Raw genomic sequence first — 22,294 nt, 5'->3', positions numbered from 1 at the left:
AATTCTAATCTACAGGAAAACAAAAAACTTGTCAGCAGGCTGGAGACACCAAAAAACTGGCGTGTTCACAGAAAGGTTGTCACTAGGCACGTTGTTGAACTGTACACTGCACCTGGGACATTGTCCTTCAATATCTGATGCTTCAAATTCAGACCAATATCAGCAAGCGATTAATAACCACCACTGCTTTTCCCTGGGGTATTATGTAGATCAACTACTCTCTCCAGACAACTCAAACTTGGAAATAAATCTATAATTGCACAGCTGGATATTTTTCTTCCATTCAGCTGGATATATGAAAATTTCTGACACCCAATGCATTTCACTGAAATCACAGTGATAAGACTGCACTTTGAAACCTAGGCCCCGGTATCCACTGGAGCAGGGTTTTGGAATTGGGGGGGTGGGGATGCAGTTATGATCAGGAAACCTGGAAGGGCACGTTCCCCTGAATACGGAGGAGTTTTAACCTCAGTGTGCATGTTTCTTCTTTTAAAAAATGATCCATAGCCGCAAGTTAGTCTGACTGACAGGTTTATCTGTCCATCATGGGGAAGGCTGCAGACAATGTTGCAGCCGAGGATTGGGGTGGTGTTGTGGTTGTTGGATTCCTGCTTTAACCTTTCATCTGAACCAAATCCAGTTGTTTTGCAACCACTGTCTGTGGTAGCAGAAATAATTCTAGAAAAAGTTCTATGCGAAATAAACTTGTGCCAAGAAATGAACCAAAAGAGAACTGCTCATCAGCTTTGAAGATGAACCTTCTTTTCATTCGTGTTCATGAGAATGGCTATTAGTCCAGTCCACATTCCAGTCTTCACCACAAAGTTTCATTATTACTGAAGGAGCTGTGCGAATTTGCCACTGGCTCAAGAGCTTAAGAAAACCCAGTATTCACCCCTCCTGATGATGACTGAAAAAGCATAAAGAAATGGAAATGGAAATAAATCATACACCAATCAGAAACCTCTGCTTAAATTCTTCCAGTTGTTCATTAGAAACAAGAATAAGTTATGTTCAATTTAAGTTCACATCCAACATCTTCTGAACTTTCCAAAGTAGGTCACAGCCTACCATGTCCAGGTTGTCATGGATTGGGATTTCCCAGGGCCTTTTATCTTATACAAAATAAACTTCCTGAAGAGTACGCGAGACACCTAACTACATTTCCATCATTCTAGAAAGTGAAAATACTAACTCTAGATCACTTTGCATTAGCACAGGTTCTATTAAAAAAATTATTGAAACAAAGAAAATGTTACTCAACAGTGGTAGGTCATAGACAAGGAACTATGATTGAGACACCCTTCTTTCAGCTCCTTTTCACGAAATCTCATAAACTACCCATTAATGGAGTCATCGCAAAAAAAAATATGCCAGCTTATTCACAAAGGCATATCCTCTATGTTGGTAATCATCACCTTTACAATAACCATCCTTTACATTTCACAACCACCCACAACAATTCTAAAATCCTACAAACCACCAACTTGTCAAATCAGAACTTCTCATTTGTACCAGTTTTGGGAAAGCATGAAAACAAAAATCGGTTCTTTAGTGTCTCATCCCTCCTCCTAAGGCATTGGCAGCATGGAGTGTGAATCTGCTCAGGGACCAATGGAATTGTATAGCGTGCACAGCTTTAAAATCACACCTATTCTAAAGTAAATGCGGAATGAAGCTGCTGCCAAGTCTGTGCCAATGAAGCTACAATCAGCTGAGATGTACGACAACAGTGCAATTTTGTTTACAATATAATTTTCCCTAGAGATGAAATTACTTCTCAAAACAGGAAACTGCAAGCCAGAATCTTTGTATAACCCCATGAAAGTACAATTGAAATGGATCCAACAACAGGATTTTGCTTATAGTCCACCAATACTATTAAAATTCGGAGCTCAATGGTGAGAGTTCACATCCCCTCCCATGGTGCTGAGGTTAGTATTAACTCATTCAACATCTGAAAAGGATAATTATTAATTTGAGTCCACTAACTTTTATGAATTGCAAAAAAGATTTTTTTTGGGTCATGGTATAATACAGATGCATAAATGACCTAATATTTCAGTTCACCAACTCTCTGAAAGCTATTCTCTGGAAGGGAGGTGCAGGGGATCACTGGTTTGGGAGGTCTTACTCCTGATAGTGAGTGAGCAGGTGGATGCTGCTCTGAATTAGACATGCAAGACAGACCTAGGCTCCTTGACTATGCCCATGTTCAATGCTAATCCTAATAAAAAAGGTTGATGTGCAGACTGGAGGCTCCAGAAAAAAAAAAAGCAGCATGATTCTAATTCGGTAACACTCCAGCTAGCTAGATTCTGTCAGTAATGAAGGTTTAACTGAGGTGTTGTCAGAATAGTTTCACAGAAAAAAAAAATTCTTCCAAGGGAGAAGAGACCTAAGCATTTTAAAAAGAGAGCTATGCTCAACTATGTAGAATTTTACAGCACAGAAACAGGCCATTTGACCCAACAGGCTCATGTGCCATTCAAGTCTCCTCTCACCTTACTTCATCATACCCCACTGTTTTTCCTACATGACTGTCAGCTACTAAAACATTTGATTGGCTATTAAGTGCTTTGGGGCGTCCCATGATCAAGAAAGATACTACGTAAATGCAAGTCTCTTTCTTGGGGGCTGCCAGATGACTTTTTTCAAGTTTCTGTCAGTTATTTTTGAACACTAAGAGGCACAAACAAAATTCACTTTGATTTCACAGCTACTGAGTTCACAATAAATTCTTATTTAGCTCCAGTTTCAGAAGCATAATTTATCAATTGGTCCCTTTCCTATTGAATACAAGGGGTGACTGATGTATGCAATAGAAAATTTAAATATCTGCAGATTATTCAATAAACTTATCACAGCCCTGGAAAACCTCAGGGAACTAGCCAGAACTGAGTCATTGTTCACCCATAAAGTGAGAAAAAGAACAGGCCAGCTAATGCTACCATTGTTTGTTTCCTCACTTATTGATCAACCTGGCGTGTTACCATGAGTCAGCGTGTTAACCATGAGTCGATGAAGTCATCTGCAGCAACATTCAATAGAACCCTCATAGAATGGTGACGTTCAGCCATTTACTCTTTCACCAGAAATTTCACCCTCTACTGCCAAGGTTGCAGGAAATCAGCCCCTCGTACTGTTTCCACAGGCAACTTTAACAATGCTGCAAAACGGTTTTTATTTCACATAGATGCTAAATATACTCGAGGACTTTGAAGCAAGGCGGATTGGAGTGACACTGCTTCCTCAGGGGCAGGGATGCACAACAGCCATCTTCGCACATGGTTGGGGTTAAAATCAATTTGGATTAAAATACCATGGTACCAACACAACAAGTGAAGCGTAAAAGCGCCATACACGGCCTTCCTTCCCATGAATTTTGTTTTAGGCTAGAAGTTAAAACAATCTTTAATAAATTTAAATGTTCAGCAGGGGAAGGGAAATTCAGTGTATGGTGATCAAGTTTCCCTGCACCAGTAGGGTTCCCTGCATCCTACATTAAACGTACCATTTTCAATTTGAAGCCACAGCAAGGCAGAAGAGACAAAGATAGAGCTTTTCTGCCTAGTACAATCTCCCCACTACTGATTGACATTACCACTATAATGACACATTCAATCAGTACAGTAGAATTAGATGCTTTATGGAAAAGTAGAGCAACGTAATGGATACATTACAAAACACACAAGCGGAGTACAGAAAGAAATGGTGTGGAAGAAACAGGAGGGAAGAAAGGCTACAGAAATGTGAAACAGAAAAATCTTTAATTCCCCCACACTGAATAAAGTTAAAGATACATTACATAAGAGAATGAAATAATAAGCAAATTTTTTAAGAGACAATGGTTAAAAAAAGTTACTCACTGAGATGTAATTTTTGCAGAGCAGCACTTTTTCTACTCTCAATTCGAACTTAAAATTTTAAAACTCTAGTTCTCCACCTCCACACCCTATCTCCAGTAAGATATAGCCTGAATCTTGGAAGCATTCATTCAAAAACCAGTGCAGCATTTGAGCACTGTACAGCATCTTTACATCAAGGCTACCTAAGCACAAAACATTTCTGGAGGGGCATTATCTTGAAAGACAGTCATTGAATGTTTGAACCTATGGCGAAGTGAGGGGCAGTGGGTGAACAGCTGCTTTCTTTTGTATTTCATGGGACAAAATTGTTTCTTCACAAACATCTGGATTTGCTGCATGATTTAAAGCTTGATACATGGCAGTGTCAATTTATTGTTGTATTGAGAGACTCTGCAAAAGCTTCTGCAAAAAAAAACTTTCCAACAAAGGAGGGATCATCCAACTGGGACACTTAATCACAATACTGTACTCCACTAATCCATCAGTACTGTACCAACAGTCTGATCCAATTAAATCACATCGCTGCAGTCAAAAGGTTACTGCGGGTCAAGCTCCATTTCCATTGCCTATATCAGGTAGTCAAGATGCTCTCCCATTATTGGAATCAATGTTTTCCCAGGTAGTACATTTTTGCTGTTTATCATCACTGCCAATAGCTAATTTTTCTTGCCCTCTAGTAATATCATTTTGCTGTATTTGTACATAACCTAAATTTAAAAGTTATCCAAAAGACAATAAAATCCTAACTTAAATTACTATCAACACCAGAGAGAGAAACCAATTAAAAAGTAAAAACAGCTGATTTGTTCCAGTACAGGTACTACACCATCCATCTATCCAACACATAAAGGACCTGGTTTTTGCCTTGGAGAGCATGTTATTCACGTATGGGCTGGAACAGAGAAACTCATGTACAAGTTTTAACGGATGCTTTTAGAAACTGCTGCAATTTGCTCAAGACTTCATAAATTGACTAAAATGTTTAAATCTGGAGTCAACTAGTGTTAACAATGTGGGAGCACCTGAATTTTAAGCACTTACTAGGTGGGAGACTTCACCTTCCAGCTTGAATGGCTATTTGCATTACAATTCAACAAGATCGAACACTGTGGTGGAGCAAGATCTTTTAGTGAATTGATGAATGAGGGGCAAGGATCCAAAGTGAGAAAAATGGCCCAGTTTTTTTAAAGGAACAGAGCGAGGAGAAGCAAAGGTGATGGTTGTGGGGACAAAACTTCCTTAAAACGTATAACAGAAATGCACCTTTCAGTAATATACAGCATAGGCAATCAGCTGATTGAAATATGGCCTGTACTTAGTCCCAGGGAGTTATTGTACATGTGTGTACAAGCCTCTGGTTACAATCTTTTGAATCATGTTACATTAGGGAAAAAGTGGAACTTTCTTTTTTAAAAATCACTTAGGGCATTGTTAAAATCCAGACACTTATAACCATGCTACTCTAGTCTACTCTCCTTTTCTAGAAATGCCTTTTATTATCCAAGTTAAAAAAAGTTTAATTTTGATAGGAGAAGCTGGCTAACAAGTTTACAAGGATCACGACGTTAGGCGTTTGAAAAACATTCAAACTCATGTCCCTCATATGGACCTGCCATATGAGAAATTATGCTGCGGATTCGCAGAGTCGAAATGGATTGACAAACTCATGGAATTGTTACATCAAGCAGTCTTCAGTTATAGCTACATAACTCTGCTGACAAAGCTCAACAGTAGCAGTTTGTAGATTACCTCTCCAAGCAAATTACAACACCTAGTTTTGAAATTTCACTCAACTGGACTGTAGTATGATAGTCCATTGCATTCCACAACACGTAGCAAAGGGATGGAGTCCGATATATTATTTTTATTCTTTCACAGAACATGGGCATCACTAGCTAAGCCAGCAATTATCGCCCATCCCTAATTGCTGTTGAGAAGGTGGTGGTGAGCTGCCATCTTGAACTGCTGCAGTTCCTGTGGTGTAGGTACACCCACAGTACTGTTAGGGAGGGAGTTCCAGGGCTTTGGCCGAGCTCATAAGCCTGTTATTGTCTATCCTGGCACAAAGATAGGGAATTTAATCACTTCCCAAAAGGGAGAAAAATACTTGTGCCATCCAACCCATCATTACTCTCCTGCAACCAACCTACATTTGAATTTTAGGTCTTTATATAAGCCCATAGCTATCCTTGGCGCCTCTGGGCATTCTTGGAAGGATCCATCAAGGCGTACATCACTGCTTCTTTACCAATTGATCCATCCTGCCCGTTTGCTAACTTTCCTGCACAGCACGCTGCCAGGAGGCTGGCCCCTTCAACCTCTGTTCTGTTTGCTTAGTCCATCCACCACTTATCCTTTGAGCTCTGCCAATGTCAAATCAAATCAACAAGTCACCTGCTATACATATTCCTTCAAACTGTTCATTCACTTGTGAATGAGGCACTTGTCATCCACAATCTGATAAGTGATAATTGCACTGACATCTTTGCTTTGATTGAAACTTGCATCATTGGTGGCGACAACTCAATTACTCTCATGAGCCCTGCCCATGTGGCCATGATGGTGATATGGATCTCATCAAGTCCCATCACTCTCTCTCCCCATACTCCTTGAAGACCTTCAAATATTTGACCTTGATTACACCCTACTCTACTTCCAAGTTGTCAATCATTGACATGATGAAATTCCTCGAATCTTTCACCATTCATAACCTTATACAAATACTTCAAATCTCACTTCATTCTGTGCCTGCCCGAGGGCGGGGAGAATATTCTCTAAACCATGTATAATTATACTTTCAACTCCCAGCTACCTAGCTTTTGGCCCTCAATTCACCACTTCTACAACTGTCCATTTGCTAAACAACTCTCACTTTTAATACCCTTTCCCTGAGCATAGTCCAGTCAAATGTCCTGATATAAACCCTATCTTTGCTTTCTCAAGCCCAAGTGATTTGAGCACAGCTGCCACACATTTCTTGTTTAGCCAACCACCAGATCAACTGCTATTGGCATTAATCATCTCTGCCAAAACCACCCATCATTCCAAAAACATGTGAGAAGGGAAGGTAATCCAATTTATTTTGCTCACTATCAAAGATATCCTTAAATCCAACTTCATCTGCCCCCACCCCTGATAAAGCATGAGGAGCTCGTAAACTTTGTTAGAGGACTGACACCATCTGTTCAGGTACCTCCAAACCAAACTCTTCCCTCCTGATGTGTGTTTTTCTGCAGTTTCGCTCACATTTGAGTGCCTTCTTTGAACTCATCTGGTCCACTGAAACCTGCCACCTCCCTCCCTGACCCCCATTCCAACTAAACTGCTGACCACCCAACTTCCCTTCTTTCCCTGACGCCAGCCAATATTATAAATGGTTCCCTCTCCTCTGGTACTGTCATTCTCCCTTCCAAATCTGCCATTTATCATTTTACTCAAAAAATTATTCATCCAACTAGGTCCCACATTCTCAAATTTCCTTCATAACCCCTCCATTTCTCACTACTCTAAGAGGTTCCTTGGCCAATCTTTAACAAAGCAAACCAATTACATTTTCGTGAAGTGCCATGGGGCATTTAGTTGAATAGGAAAGGTGCTTATCTAAATGCAAGTTTTTAATCCATAGTTGCAGCATGGCAAGTTAGACATCCAACAATGATCTCCCTCCTGAAGAAGTCAAGTCATATCAAATTCCAAAATTTAGAATTACAAATACTAACGGCCAATTACATGCTTTCGTAATTTTGTTTGAATTTTCCCCACTAATGAATCAAGGAGGGGGAAATTAGATCCATCGTTACTGTTGGAGTTATCCCAAGTAAACAGAGGATTACCAACCGCAAAGGATCAAACCAAGCTTTTTAAATGTAGCAACTATTATACCTACCTTCTGCAAAGGAAGTACCATGAATGCTCCACCGCCACTTGCATCTACAATTACTGCCACAAATTTGGGATTTACAGCACAGAATGAGCTATCCCAGGTAACCCTGGAAACTCGGATGTCATCATAGCACTGGTCGTTTTTCACAGCTTGTCCGAAGACGTGCCGAAACTTGCTCTGTCGTACAACCCTCCGCTGTTGCATCTCTGCAAGAATATTTTAAAAAACATGTGTTAATACCACACTGTCAACAGAAATGCCCAGTTTAAGCAGATGGAAACATTTCCAGTGGACTTTGGTGGTGTCATGGTGGATGTAGGAAATTTTCATGCAGACAGGCTGTGGCTTCTTGCTCTTCCTGCCCCAAACTAGGATTGCCATAACTATAAAGCATATGTGAAATGTTTGCACTCTGCTCACTTGCAGCGCAAAATAACATGCATAAGTGTAGCTTCTGCCTTTCCAAAGTCAAATTGGGTTATATCTTGCCCCTTAGTCTCTGAGAAATTATATACATCTTCAGATTTGGGGTCATCTACAAATTTTGACACCACTCCTTCCAGGCCTTAAATCCAAATCATTGATTTTCAGTGAACAGAAGCAGCCCTAAAATTGAATCCACTTCCAATAACTTAAAAAAAAACTGCCCTATTTCTTCTTTTCAATTATCCTTCACCAGTAATCTCCTGGGTGGCAAATTATCAAAGGCTTTCCTAAAAGTCCATGCACAATATCCAATTTATTTCCATTTAACCCCTACCATCACCAATAGGTTCTATGAGGTCCGTCAAAGCTCAATCAGTCTTCCTGAAATCCAAGTTGATTACAGAAAACTATGTCCTTTGTCTCAATATGTGGTGATTTCATTAAAAGGCTCTAAAATTTTCCCCTACCACAGAAACTAAGTCTACTGGCCTGCAATTACCTGGATTAGGCATCCCCCTTCTTAAATATGGGAATTAAAGTGGCCGCTCTCTAGACCACTGCCTCACTCAATGGAAGCCCGAAATGTAATTTCCAGGAGCTCTGCAATTTCCTCCCTCATGTCTCAGAATGCATCTAATTAGGCTGGATGCTTTGACTTCTTTGAACTTACTTATATAATATTATTCATCTCATGGTCAACCATTCATTATGCAACCTCCTAACCAACATCCTTTCATTTAGCAAGCACTGGTGCGAAGTATTTACTAAAAACCTTGGCCAGTTTTTGAGCAGCAAATTCTGAACATTGTTTCATCTGTAGAGGGGAGTAAAAATTCTCTAAAAATAAGCTTCAGGTTTAAATGAAAAAGGGCAGCATCTTCAAAAAAGGTTTTGACGAGCCTTTCTTTCCCTTGGAAACGAACTCCACTGGGAGGTCCTTACAACCATGAAAGGGTTTGATAGGGTAGATGCAGAGAAGATGCTTTCACTTTGGTCTGTTAGGCAGACCAAAACTAGGGTCATACATATAAACCAGTCAGTGGTAAATCTAATTAAGAATTCAGGACAAACTCTTTTTACTAATATGCTTGCAAAATATTTTACTTTTTTTTTGATGTTTTTGAATCGTTTTCCTTATATTTAGTTTACCTATCCTAACCCCTTATTTCCTCATTCTATTTTCTCCACCACTGTTCTTTTAGTCTGGATTGGTCCTTTATAATTCTCACTGGATTCTTCTACTTATCCCTTTAAAATGAGAAGTCATCTCTTTCTTTAAATGAAATATTCTTCTGTACTTTTGCAACTAAAATCCATCTCACTGTTACATTACACTTCCACGTGCCAATTTCTTCCTCCACCTTACCTCAGTTACCTCACTCATCTTCCCAAAGTCTATCCTAATTCAATTTGTTTTAGTTTTTGTACTGACTTCTTCCATTTTAAGTTGGATCTTAAGCCCCACCATAATCCCAAAATGCTCATCCATATTTAACTCAATACCTGGTCTGATTATTTATAACCAGCACTAGCAACATCTCCAATCCTTCTGGGCTCAATGTACTGCTTTAGTAAGGAGCCCTGCACATATTTCAGGACTTCCATTCTATCTGATAATTGAAATCTCCCAGAAGAGGTATTGCTCATGATCTCCGGCTGCAAATTTCCTCTTTCATTTCCTTTCCACAACTTGGAGATCTGTAGTATCCCTAATAACACAAGCTCCTTTTACTTTGCACTCATCATATTGACTTGGTAATGCTTCCTTGTCTACATCAACCTTCCACAAGCGTATTTCATCTTTTTACCAATGTTTCCACTCCACCTCTCATCTTTTTCTATCACTCCTGAATATTTCCAAAGACATTTATTTTCCTTTCTTGTCCACTTTGCAGTTAGATTTCTGTTAATGCAATTAAATCTATATTTTCCTTTAATTACTGGTCATTTCCCACACTGGGTATTGCAATACTTGTATTTTAATCTTCAGTTTTGTTGCTTATTTAAAAAACACAAGACCCTTTCTCCGTAACTACTTTTGTTTAAACTACCCTTTAATGTTACTTCAGTCTTTTCCCCATTCTATAATTTGTTCTTTTGATTTTATTTCTTCATTTCCCTCTTGCTAAATTTTCTATACATTATCTTCTATTTTCCTCTATCAGTTGATCCTAGTGGCTTTCATTACTTTGGCTGTAAAATCTAGAACTAGGGGTCTGTCTCAGGATAAGGGGCCAGATATTTAGGGCTGAGATGATGTGGGATTCCTTCAGAGGATTGTGAATCTTTGGAATTCTCTATGCTAGAGGAATGTGGATGCTTAACCCACGACTGTATTCAAGGCTGAGGTAGATTGATTTTTGAGCACTGAGATATAAGGATAAGGTGGGAAAGTGGAGTTGATTTAGATGTTCAGCCATGATGTTATTGAATGGAAAAGCAAGCTCGTTTGGCCATACTGCTCCTACTTCTATTTCTTATGTTCTTGTAATCACCTAGCTTTCCTCTTCCAGCACTTGGAGCATCTCATTAATACAGGTGTAACAAGGTGCTGAATAAATGCAAGTCGTTATTAGGCAGCTACTATTTAAGGTTGCGAATTAAAGTGCAACAGCCACAACATCTCAGCCTGTTTGGACTTTTCCTATAGTATATAGATAATGTGCTAAATCCATTAAGCCCAGTGATCTCACAAGCATTCTTCCTTGAATATTTTCTTCTGCCTACCGATCCCCTACCATCTTTCTGGGTTATTAGTTTGAGAGGTAGGAAAAGTCAGACAACCATGGCTTTTGAAACCGCTTTCAAAGCTGACACATTAGACTCCAGTTTTTACAGACTTTTGCTCCACTTTGTTTCCTTCACACAACAAGCTTGTGAACAAATCTGGGAGTAAAGGCACAAAATTTTCATCTTCAAAATGGTGCATTATATGCTCGCCAGTGCGAGTTTCTGGCCTAACTGCAGTGGAATCAGAGCTCGGCCTTTTTTTTTAGCAATTTAAACACAGGTGTTATTAAGCGCATCCCCATTACTGCATTCTACACTTTAAATTTGCTGGTTAAAGGCACCTTGCAGGAAACTGTGTAAAGTGACATGAAAGCAGCCTACAGTTCGATGTCCTGTTTCACGGTGGAACTGGAAGAAGGGCTGTTCATTATCAGGTTGCATGACAAGATTTGACTTGGGCTGTCCCCAATTGACATCTTGAAAGATAGGTTTCTACGATTTTTCAGTAGTAAATGCACTGCACAGGAGAAGGGAGGATTTACGTTATGTAATGCCTTTCATATGTCTGGGTAACCCAAAGTGCTTTAAAGCTGAAGTACCTTTTGAAGTGTAGTTACTTTTAATGTATAAAACATGGCAGCCAATCTGTGTACTGCAAGGTGCTACAAGCACTGGAGAACTAGATTTTGTGGTCAAGTCTCTGGAATGAGACTCGAGCCTACAACCTGGTAGTCAAGACTGCTATCAACTGAGGAGGTGCTGAGTCACACAGTAAGAGAAAGTCACAGATTTGATCACTGCTGTGCATCAAGTTAGCAGTTCCCCCACTGTCCAAGGTATTGCTGTGAATATTAAGAGTACACGATAAGTTTCTCCTCCTATTGCCCGAGGTCAGGTTAGAGGTTTCCAGCCTGTGTTACCACTTCCTGATTGCTGCTCAGTGACCTAACTGTAATGCATTCGCAGGGGCAGAATCAAGCACAATTATGATTCTTCCCACAATGGCATAGCCTGACAATGGGAAGGCTGCCAAGTACCCACCCTAACATAAGGCACTGGCTCAGAACAGGATGACAGCATCTGCCAGAGTAACAAAAAATTAATGGCACTTGTAAACATCTTTCACAAATCTTAACGATACATTTCTCTGGGTTTGCTCCAACACAAATGCGAGGACACAAATCATTTGTGAATTAACAGTTCTTTGGAGTCGTCATGAGTCAAACTTGATGGGTTTTTTGCCCATTGGAGCTCAATCCATTCTTGTAGCTCATTTTGAGGTTCCTGATTAAGGGTCTGTTAAATGTACTATTGTACATATTAATCCATCTCACTAAACTTTCTGGAGTACATAAGTGTCTGCCTGCTCTTAGACAACAGAATACTGCTTCACATTCAGTCTAGATCAATCATACAATTTAAGGAATCCAAGGCAGAATATTGCAGATGCTAGAAATCGGGAAAAAAAGAAACAAAATGCTGGAAATATTCAGGTCAGGCAGCATCTGTGGAGAGAGAATCAGAGTTAATATTTCAGGTCGGTGACCTTTCATGAGAACTGGGAAAAGTTAGAAATGTTTTGAATAAGTGAAAGGGGAGACGGTGGGGAAGAAGCTGTGAAGACAGGAAGAGATTCAATGGCAAAAGGTTCAAGGTGCAAAGCCAAAGGTGATGGGACAACTAAAGAATCAAAAAGATATATCCGGAGTTGTGAAAGGCAGAATCAATAACAGCTGCCACCCGAGAGGGAAAAAAAAGCCAAGAGAGCAAAACTAAAACCAGCAAAGAGAAAGGAAACAAAGAAAAAGGGGAAGAGGTGGTAGCACATGAAATGTAACAGTCACAGTCAAGGGTCCTGTCAACCACAGAATGGCAGGGGTGGAGGGTGGAATCCTTGGTTGAGGAAAAAGGAAGACATTAGAAGGGCTAGTATACAAGGAACAGGTGAGACAGAGACCGAGAAACTAGGAGAATGGTCTTTTCAGAAGCAGGGTGTGTGGGGAAAATGTAGACAAGCAGCTGTGGGATTCAGTGGCTTATTGAAATAAAAAGGAGAAAATTCTGGAAACACTCAGCTGGTCTGGCAATATCTGTAGAGTGAGACAGTTTCTCTCTCCACAGGTGCTACCCAGACAGGAGTAGTTCCAGCATTTTTCATTTACATTGCAGATTCCCAGCATCCACAGTATTCTGCTTTGTGATTGGTGGCTTATTGAATATTGGTTGATGAAATGGAGACAAAGAAGTCAACGAAGGGAAGAAAGAGTCGGAGATGGATGAGAGAGGAGGTGGAAATTGGGAGCAAAGTTGATGAGATTTTCCAGTTCAGGGCAAGAGCAGGAGACAGCACCAATTCCAGTCAGTGATATACTAGGGAGAAAAAAAAAAGAGTGGGAGCCTGAGGAGGACTGAAGCTAAAACATTGTTCAGTGTGAGAACAAGTTCAGCTAGGCAGAGGGTGGTAGATGGAGACTGGTTGGGCCTTCATTCAAGGTAGCAGGGAGCCCTCAGACCTCCCTGGAGGTGGATTGGATATCACTGGTAAAAAAGGAGTGTTCAGGTCAGGGAACTGAAAGTTTAGTGCATTTAAGGCTGTTCAGGATTGGAGCACTATGAAGTTGGAGCTAGGGAGGGAAGATTTCCAGAATGAGGTCAGTGACAGCCCTGGATATAATGACTTCATATTCAGTGGTAAAGTCATAGTTCGGTGGGGTGGGAGTAAGTGTCAGAGCTGCCATTCAGCCTCTGCTTAGCAGGGATCAGAATGCCAATAACAGCTGCACCCTTGTCAGAACAATGACCATATTAGGGCTGAACCTAAGAGACCATAGTGCTGCATGTTCAGAGGGTAAAGTTTAGAGTGAATGCGAGGGAAGCAAAGAAATTGATACGGTCAATCAGTTTCATTGGGAACTGCGGGCATGACAAGGTGTAGAGAAAGAGGCCAGGGGGAGGGGTCCAGTTTGAGGAAAAATTCTGGGTACAGGTAAAAAAAAAGTCCACTGTGCATAAGGGAAAACACCTGGTCAAAGAAAAATTGTGGAAAAATTAAGTCCTTTCAGGACATGTTCCTCCAGGGGTGATTGAACATTTGTTAATTTTAATAGGTGCTCTGGCAAGACTGCCTACTGCAATTTAATAGTGCATTCAATGTAATAAAATGCTGAAGTATTTCACAGGAATGTTTCACCTGCCTCAGGCTCATCTGTTGCTACATCCCACATCCATCCCATTACACGTGGACTTGACTATTTCAACACACTCATGGTCAGCCTCCCATACTCTGTCCTTTGTAAACTTGAGATTATCCGAACCTCTACGGCCCATGACCTTACTCATGCCAAGTTCTGTTCAGCCAGCACCACTGTGCTCACTAACCTATACTGAGTGCTTAAACAGGAGCCAAAACTAAATTTTAAAATTCTCAGCCTTGCCTCCAAATCCTTCCATGGCCTTGTCCCTCCCTAACTATGGAATCTCCTCCAGCCCGACAACCCTGGCTATAGAATCTCCTCCAGCCAGGCTACCCGGAGATATCTGCCCCTCCTCGAATTCAGACCTCTTGAGGATCCCCAATTTTAATTGCTCCACCAATGGTGGCCATGCTTGCAACTGCCTAGACCCTAAGCTCTGGCATTTCTTCCTCAAGCCTCTCCATTTCTCTTTCTTATGAGAAGATGGTCCTTAAAACTTTGATAAAGCTTTTGATCATTTTCCCTAACATCACCTTATATGGCTCAGTAGCAAATTTTGCTTTATGACTCCTGCAAAGTGTCTTGGTATATCTTTATTGTGTTGAGGGCACCAAGTTGAATAAGGAAATATTAAAACAGGTAATCAAAATCTTGGACAAAGATGTAGGTTTTAAAGGAGAGCCTCACAGGAGGGGAGGTTAAGAGGCAGAAAGGTTTAAGGAGGAATTCCAGAGCTTAGGACCAAGACAGCTGAAGGCACAGGTGGTCAATGGTGGAGCCATGAAAATCAAGAGTGCGCAATAGTTCAGCATTAGGGGGGCAGAGATCTCGAGGGGCAAGGCCGTGGAGGGATTTGAAAACAATAAGGAGGATTTCAAAATCAAGGTGGTGATGAACTATTAGATTTTCAATTAACTGTTGGGGCCATTTTTGTACTGAGTTGGGTCTGATAGTGAGCGAGGCAGTAAAGTATCTGTGCTACACTTCCTATTGGAGGTTTTGCATCATTGACAAAGCTGGTTCCTGCTCTTCCATGAATATTTCCTCATCCCTGGTTTTACATTTTTGTTTTATATAGAACTGTGTCATGTTCCTTTTAAAAGGTGCAATGGTTTGAGATTCAACCAGTCCCTGTAGCAAAGAAACTCATGCTCTAACCCTCAAAATAAATAAACTCACCTCCTGATGAATCACAGAAATGTTACAGCCAGTAGGACATTTGGCCCATTGTGTCTGCACCTGCTCTCCAATTGCCACTTAGTGCCATTCTCCTGCCTTATCGCTGTAACCCTGCTCATTCACTCTTTTCAGATAACAGTCTAATTCCCTACTGAAAGCCTCAATTAAATCTACCTCCACCACACACACTGTCAGTGCACTGCGGACCTCAAACACTCACTGCGTGAAAAAGTTGTTCCTTTTGTCGCTTCTGCTTCTTTTACCAATTATTTTAAATCTGTGCCCTCTTATTCTCAACCTTTTACAAGTGGGAACAGTTTCTCTCCATCTAATCCGTCCAGACCCCTCATGATTTTGAATACTTCTTTCAAGTCTCCTCTCAGCCTTCTCTTCTCCAAAGAAAACAGTCCCAAGTTCTCCATAATTCTGACTAAGCTTTCGTTTGCTTCTTTTAATATCTTTCTTTGGCACAGCATCCATGTTTTTACTGTTATGCAGCAGCTTGATATTTTTCCTACTCCACATAAATGCTACTCTGTCCCTTCCTTCCTTCACTTTTTGCTAGTTCTGTTTCTCTGCACTCTTCTGCAAATGATCCAGTTTCACCTGCCTGAAGGAACAAGTACTGTAAAAGCTTCCTGCATATATCCTACCTAATCATTCGAAGTGGACAGCCTGATGTGAATGACTGCTCACCCACTAAAATTCCTTGAATATGAAAAACCTCCATAAAATTTGCCCTTAATTTTACTTAGTTCCAGTATCCTCATAATAGGTGGTACTCAATTAATCCCAACCACAACTAGGTAAACACACTCTGGCGTGAATGTCTCGCACATTTCATTGCCATGTTCTGAAGAGAGAACATTTATAATGTCCGCTAACATGGCGGCTGGGGACAGAAGTCTGGTGGTCAGCAGTTTACTCAGAATGAGGTAAAACAAGGTGATCCAGAGAGCATGAGGAAGGCAGGAAAGGCAAGGCCATGAGAGAGCCTGTAAAGAGGTACAGTTTGATATTGGAGTAGTGTTAAATCATGAGGACAGGTTGCATAAACTTGGCTTGTATTCTTTAGTTTAGAACATTGAGTAGCGATTTAATCAAAGGTTTTAAGTTGGCTAAGAGGTTTGATAAGAGTGGATACTGAGAATTGTGTGTGGGGGAATTCAGAACAAGATAACAACCCTAAAATTAGAGGCAGGTTATCAAGAATGAAATCAGGAAGCACTTTTTTTATATCAAGGAGAATAGAAATGGGGAACTCCCTTTGGGTGCTGGGTTTATTGAAACTTTCAACACGAAGATCAATAGATCTTTTAGGGAAGGGTACTAAAGAAAATGGATCAAAGCCAGATAAATGGCATTAACACACAGATCAACCACTGTCTATTTAAATGGTGGAACTGGTTCAAGCAGCTGCATAACCTGCTCCTGTTGCTATGGCAGTGAAGTCCATGAGTTTCTTGTGCAAATTGGAAGTGAGGGTAGTGGGTTTTATGAAAAGGATTTTCATTTATATATAGTGCCTTATACATCCTCAAGACACTTCAAAGTGCCAGCAGCCAGTTAATTACCTTTATGTCATCACTGCTGTAATGAAGGGAAAAATAACAGTACATTTACACAGTTAAGCTCCCAAAAATAGCAATAAGATAAACGACTAATTAAACACAATGACAGACAATGGACAGGACAGTAGGAAATAGTTACTAGCACAGGAAAATATTGGAAGAATAATTTTTAATTTTTCAATCGTTAAACACTAACTGGTACAAGTACAAATGGCAGAACACAGTTTTCAAAAGTAAACCACCATGTGATTAAGAATAGATTTGACAGCGTAGAAGTGTCCTGGTCTTCCATGATTCACCTGCATCAAAACCAATTCTCTTCCAATTAAAAAAAAGAGTTCATGTTTTCTCCCTTCCCCTCGCCCCACCCGTACATCCCCCAAGAGCTATTTTAAGATCAACAGTTGCAGTGTTGAACTCAATCATTCCAAATAGTTCCAAAGGAAACACATCCTGCCAGGGATTAAAATGCAGGAAGGGGCCAATAATTGAATTGTTGAACCCAGTAGTGTGCACGCTTGCGGAGCAGGATTCAAGTTATTTTGCTCAGTAAATGACTTCCTCTGGGAAGAACGCCTGGTTGAATGTTTTTTTGAATACTACATTGAAACACAGTATTTATCCAAGAAAAAAGGTGATAGAGCAAGTCATTTTACTATCAAGCTCCTGAGTTTAACAAGCAGGTGATATTCTGCAATTCACAGGCAAGGGAAAAATCAACAAAATGAACATTTAAGTATTGTCTTGTAAATTATGAGCCAACATACTAAAAAGTAATACACAAGCAATATACTGTGGATGCTGGATATCTGAAATAATAAAAACAGAAAATGTTGGAAATAATCAGCAGGTCAGACACTTTCTGGAGAAAGAGAGACACAGAGTTAATGTTTCATCAGAATCCTGACAAATGGTCATCAATCTGAAATGTTTACCCTCTTCACAGGTGCTGCCAGATCTGCCAAATACCTCCAGCATTTTTCATTTTTATTTATATACTAAAAAGATATGTACAATTATTTTTGCAAGCCGGGGTGGGTTGGGGGCAGGATAATTACTTTCCTCTGAAAAATGCAGCTCAATGAATCATCTTAACTTGAAAATCCTAATGGTCCAAAGTGATTAACGTTATATAACAAAATCTGCACAGGGCAATACAAAAATCATACTGAGCCATATAGGTAATCTGAGCACTTAACCAACAATGCTCAAATATACAATAGCTAATGTTGATGACCATATTGTAGAGTCTGATTAAGGGTACATCTTTCCAGGGGTTATTGACACTACAGCTGAGATCAGGCTACCACTTTTGACTGTGCTGACCGAGGTTCTAAGATGTGTGGTTCACATCCATGTGATTTAGTTTATGAGTGTTGCCCCATCAAGTTTTAACTGCTACCACAATAAGCCAAGTTAGCAAAAGCTAAGGGAATTTTTTACCACTGGCTGCAGGAGCCAAAGCTTGTGGGAGGACTGTTTTTGCACTAATATAAAACTGAAGCAGCACAGGCTTGTGTGGGTGGAAGAGAAAAATATTGTATAAAGTAAAGTACTCCCCAGGCTCCCTTTTCTTTTTAGCTGAATTTGATGCAAAATGAAAGGATTAGAAATGACCTTTCTTTAAAATGTGGATGGAAGTCACGTGGTGTTTTGCTCCCATCCATCATGCTCCACATGCAGCTTGTCCACTATACTGGGGATGCTGTGGCTGTGTTTGGGTTGGTCCTTCTGTAAAATAGGATTGACAAGGCAGTTCATATACGGCCCAGAAATTGGATGTTGACATACTGGATAAATGGAAGGCACAATGAAAGCTTCTTCGTCCCCTAAAAGGAGCTCAGAAGCAATCATGTGACTTTGGCTGCCTCTAAACATCTCCATCAGTGCTAGCCATGGACTGAGAAACACGCGAGACGTAAGGTCGCAGGTTCTAGTCCCACTCCAGAAACCTGAATATAAATCTAGGCTGACATTCCAGTTCAGGAGATTTGTATGTGCTACAATGTTGGAGGTGCCATCTTTCAAATGAGAGGTTAAGCCATGGCCCCATTTGCCTTCTCGGTTGGATGCAAAAGATCCCATGGCGCTATTTCAAAGAGCAGGGGAGTTATGCCTAGTGCTCTGGACAATATTTATCCCTCAATCACCACCACTGGAGAAAACAGTGACCACCACTGGTCACTATCACACTGCTACTTGTGGGAACTTGCTGTGTGCAAAATGGCTGCTGCATTTCTTACAACACTGTGACCACACTGCAAAAAGTTGATTGAAAAGCACTTTGGGACATCAGGAGGGCATGAAGGAACCAGTCCACAAGTCTGTGGAAATATTACACCATTGTAGACAGTTCAAAGAATAATGGATTATTTAAACTTGTGGCCATGGATACAAAGATTGAACTACTAAAACCGAAAACCTTAAGTTGCAGTAAATAATCTGATAATTATTTTTGTTTCTTTAAAAATACACTTTGCTTAGTCTCTGCATCAACAGTCTGCAGTATGCTCCAGCACTGGCTTTCGGTTGTTTCTCCCAGGATTATCCAGGTTCTCATGTTTTCTGTAGTTGTCTCTTTCATTTGGTATCAGACACAATTAGGCAATTAGCCTGAGCTGTCTAGACTGTGCGAGTGACTTAATATTTCTTCAAAGGGATTAATATTTTTTCAGATCGACCCATTTCCATATTGAATGTTCTATACGTTGGTGATGCTCACACCTGTTAAGTGTACAAACGCAGGCTCTCTCTCTCTTCAACACAATATGATTTGGAACTCAATAAAAGACACCTGGCAATTTGGCATCCTGGGGGCTAACAGTAGCTTTACATTTGACACTACAAAGTATTATTTCAATGCTAAGCAAATTCCACCTCTACCTACATACAGTGGCAAAAGACTGAAATTTGTAACAGATGGGTTAACATTTCAGGTGTAGAGCCTCAGAATTGGTAAAAGAAAACAGCAAGTGCTGGAAATAAAATATATATTCTGGTGGTCATTTAATGTTCCACATGTGAATCCTTCAATCAGAACCTACAGACAAAATGGAGTTAGCCAGCAATGAGACTGCCCTGTCTACATTTGGTCTGCACTATAATCAGTAAATGCCACACACTTCATGGGGGAAAAAAAAGACATGCGTCGATGGCTGTCTTGCATGGAAGCATTTGGGGCCCTGAACAACAGAGATGCTGCATATGCTATCACTGTAGAGTGCCAGCAAAGATCAGGCATTGGATGGGAAAATGTAGTTTATATGGAGCGCGCCTGAAAATATATCTTCAGAGTTTAAAGTTAGAATTGGATTTTTGTTTTTAATTGATCATAGAACTCTTCAATTAGAGAAAAAAAAACTGAACAGTTGGAATCCCACACAGTGATATCTTTTCAAAAACAAACCAAGAAAGCTGGACAAAAACAAAGTATGACAAATCCTCTAAGCTACTTTATTTACATAGGAACAGGAACATGGGAGCAGAGGGAGGCCATTCAGCCTTCCAATCAGGTCATGGCTGATCTGTACATTAACTTCCCATTAATTCAATTTTGCCTCATATCCCTAGATGCCTTTACCCGGCCAAAATCTATCACTGAGTTTTGCACATTTTAATTCACCCAGCATCCACAGCATTTTGTGGGAGTGTTCCCGATTTCAGCTACCTCGTGTGTGACAAAGTGCTTCCCGATTTTGTTCCCAAATGGCCTAAGCTCCAAACAAGATTGTGTCCCATTGTTCTGGATTCTCCCACCAGAGGAAACAGTTTATCTATTCTATTGAATCCTTATATCATTTTAAAGATCTTGATTTAAAAAAAAACCAACCTTCTAAACTCAAGGGAATACCAAGCACATTAATGCTCTGTATAACTGATGGATAATTTCCTCCCTGAAGTATTCCAGCCCCTTGGGATAAAGCCCAATATTGCACTTGGCTTTTTATAGTTGTGTACCAGCTTTGTGATTTATATACATTAAAACCAGAATCCCTTTGCTCCCCCATAGTTTATATTCACCCCATTCTAAAAGAAACTGATTTGTCTCAAATCCAATGTTGATAACCCCACACTTCCCACATGGAAATCTATTTGCCAGAGTTTTATCCACTTATTTATGCCACTGGTAATTTTCTCCTAACTGCACAACTACACATCCTTTAATTGTCATCTGCAAACTTAGATATGCAATTATTTCTTGATCCAGATTATTACATACGAAAAATTGAAGCCCCTGAACACCACTGTCCACCCCTTTTAGCTCGCTGACCTCCCAACCAAATGCCAACTAATTTTACAATGATTTCTCCCAATTCTGTGCACTTTGTTTTGACAAACATAGTTCGCAACTGAACATGGAAGAACCATTATGATTGACCTTACACTGAATTTGATTGTAACTCCTGTACAAAAACAACAGACAACATGCTATTCTTCCCTACCTCAACTGGTCACTTTATTTGCTGACTACCTCTCTCCTACACTCAAATGTCTGAACCTGGTCATAGTGGGGCCTCAGATTTCTGCTTGAAGGTCTGCTTTGAATTACTCAATTGTTCATAACCAGAAGGGAAAGCCTGCCAGACAACTACTGTTTGAGTACAGGGGATCAAAAGCATCCCATCACTAGGCATGAGGTGCTTAAGTTATTAGAGACTTGAGAAATGATAATTTTAACCAGCTTTACCCTTTGTAAAAGGTACATGAACGTGCTTTGCTTTAAAGTCCAAACATTTAAAAAGAAATGCTTTTCCAACCCTTTAAAAGGAACAAATCTCAAAGTTCAACAGCCACCCTTACCTTCCCAAAATTAAAAAACAATTATCTAACCCAGTTACATAGCCTCCCTGTTAATTCAGGAAATTAGCCTATAAAGCACTGTACTTGAAGACTAATTTGCAGGGTTAAGGGCAAATGTTGGGATGAGGCACATAATTAGATAGTTCTTTCAAAGAGCCAGTATATGATGGATCAAATGGATCCTTCTATGCTGCAAGATTCTATTCCAAATGCAGAGCGCTAAACTGAGAGCCTTGGGAGAAGGAAGAGAGCAGCAAAGGAGAGTGCAGAGTAAAGTAGGTCATGACTACAGAACAGGATTAAGACCAGGCAAGTGAAACACCTTGTAAATTACAATGCCACCAATGCAGCTGTATAAATGTTACCCTCTTTCTTTCAATTGCAAATGACTCATTTCTAATCATTCACAAATCTATACAATAACTAAATTAAAATATTATAATAAACACATCAAGATGCCACTTGTGTCAGTAATCACCCCCAATATTCCCAGCATAACTTGCACATGTATGGCTCATTAATTTAAAAAACTGTTTCTTCCTCTAAAATTTGAGCTCCTGCAATAGAATAAAATCAAACTTTTTCACTTTAGCTATCTCTTTAGAAGTCACAGGCAAAATCACCTCTCTTGGAATTTAT

The 22,294-nt window shown here is 40.1% G+C and overlaps 1 protein-coding gene across 3 annotated transcripts in view; it reads right to left on the bottom strand.

The window, feature by feature from the left end:
• Positions 1–22,294, bottom strand: part of coro1cb (coronin, actin binding protein, 1Cb) — a 175,334-nt gene that overhangs the window by 119,615 nt on the left and 33,425 nt on the right. For all 3 annotated transcript variants that reach the window (XM_041202432.1, XM_041202433.1, XM_041202431.1), the window contains one exon: positions 7,759–7,961. In XM_041202432.1, the coding sequence (XP_041058366.1) occupies positions 7,759–7,959 (201 nt within the window). In that variant the 5' untranslated portion in view covers positions 7,960–7,961. Of the gene's footprint in view, positions 1–7,758; positions 7,962–22,294 lie in introns of those variants that run through there.

The sequence above is a fragment of the Carcharodon carcharias genome, chromosome 13 (genome assembly GCF_017639515.1).
Source record: "Carcharodon carcharias isolate sCarCar2 chromosome 13, sCarCar2.pri, whole genome shotgun sequence".
Classification (NCBI taxonomy): Eukaryota; Metazoa; Chordata; class Chondrichthyes; order Lamniformes; family Lamnidae; genus Carcharodon; species Carcharodon carcharias.
This window is presented reverse-complemented; position numbering and strand designations above follow the sequence as displayed.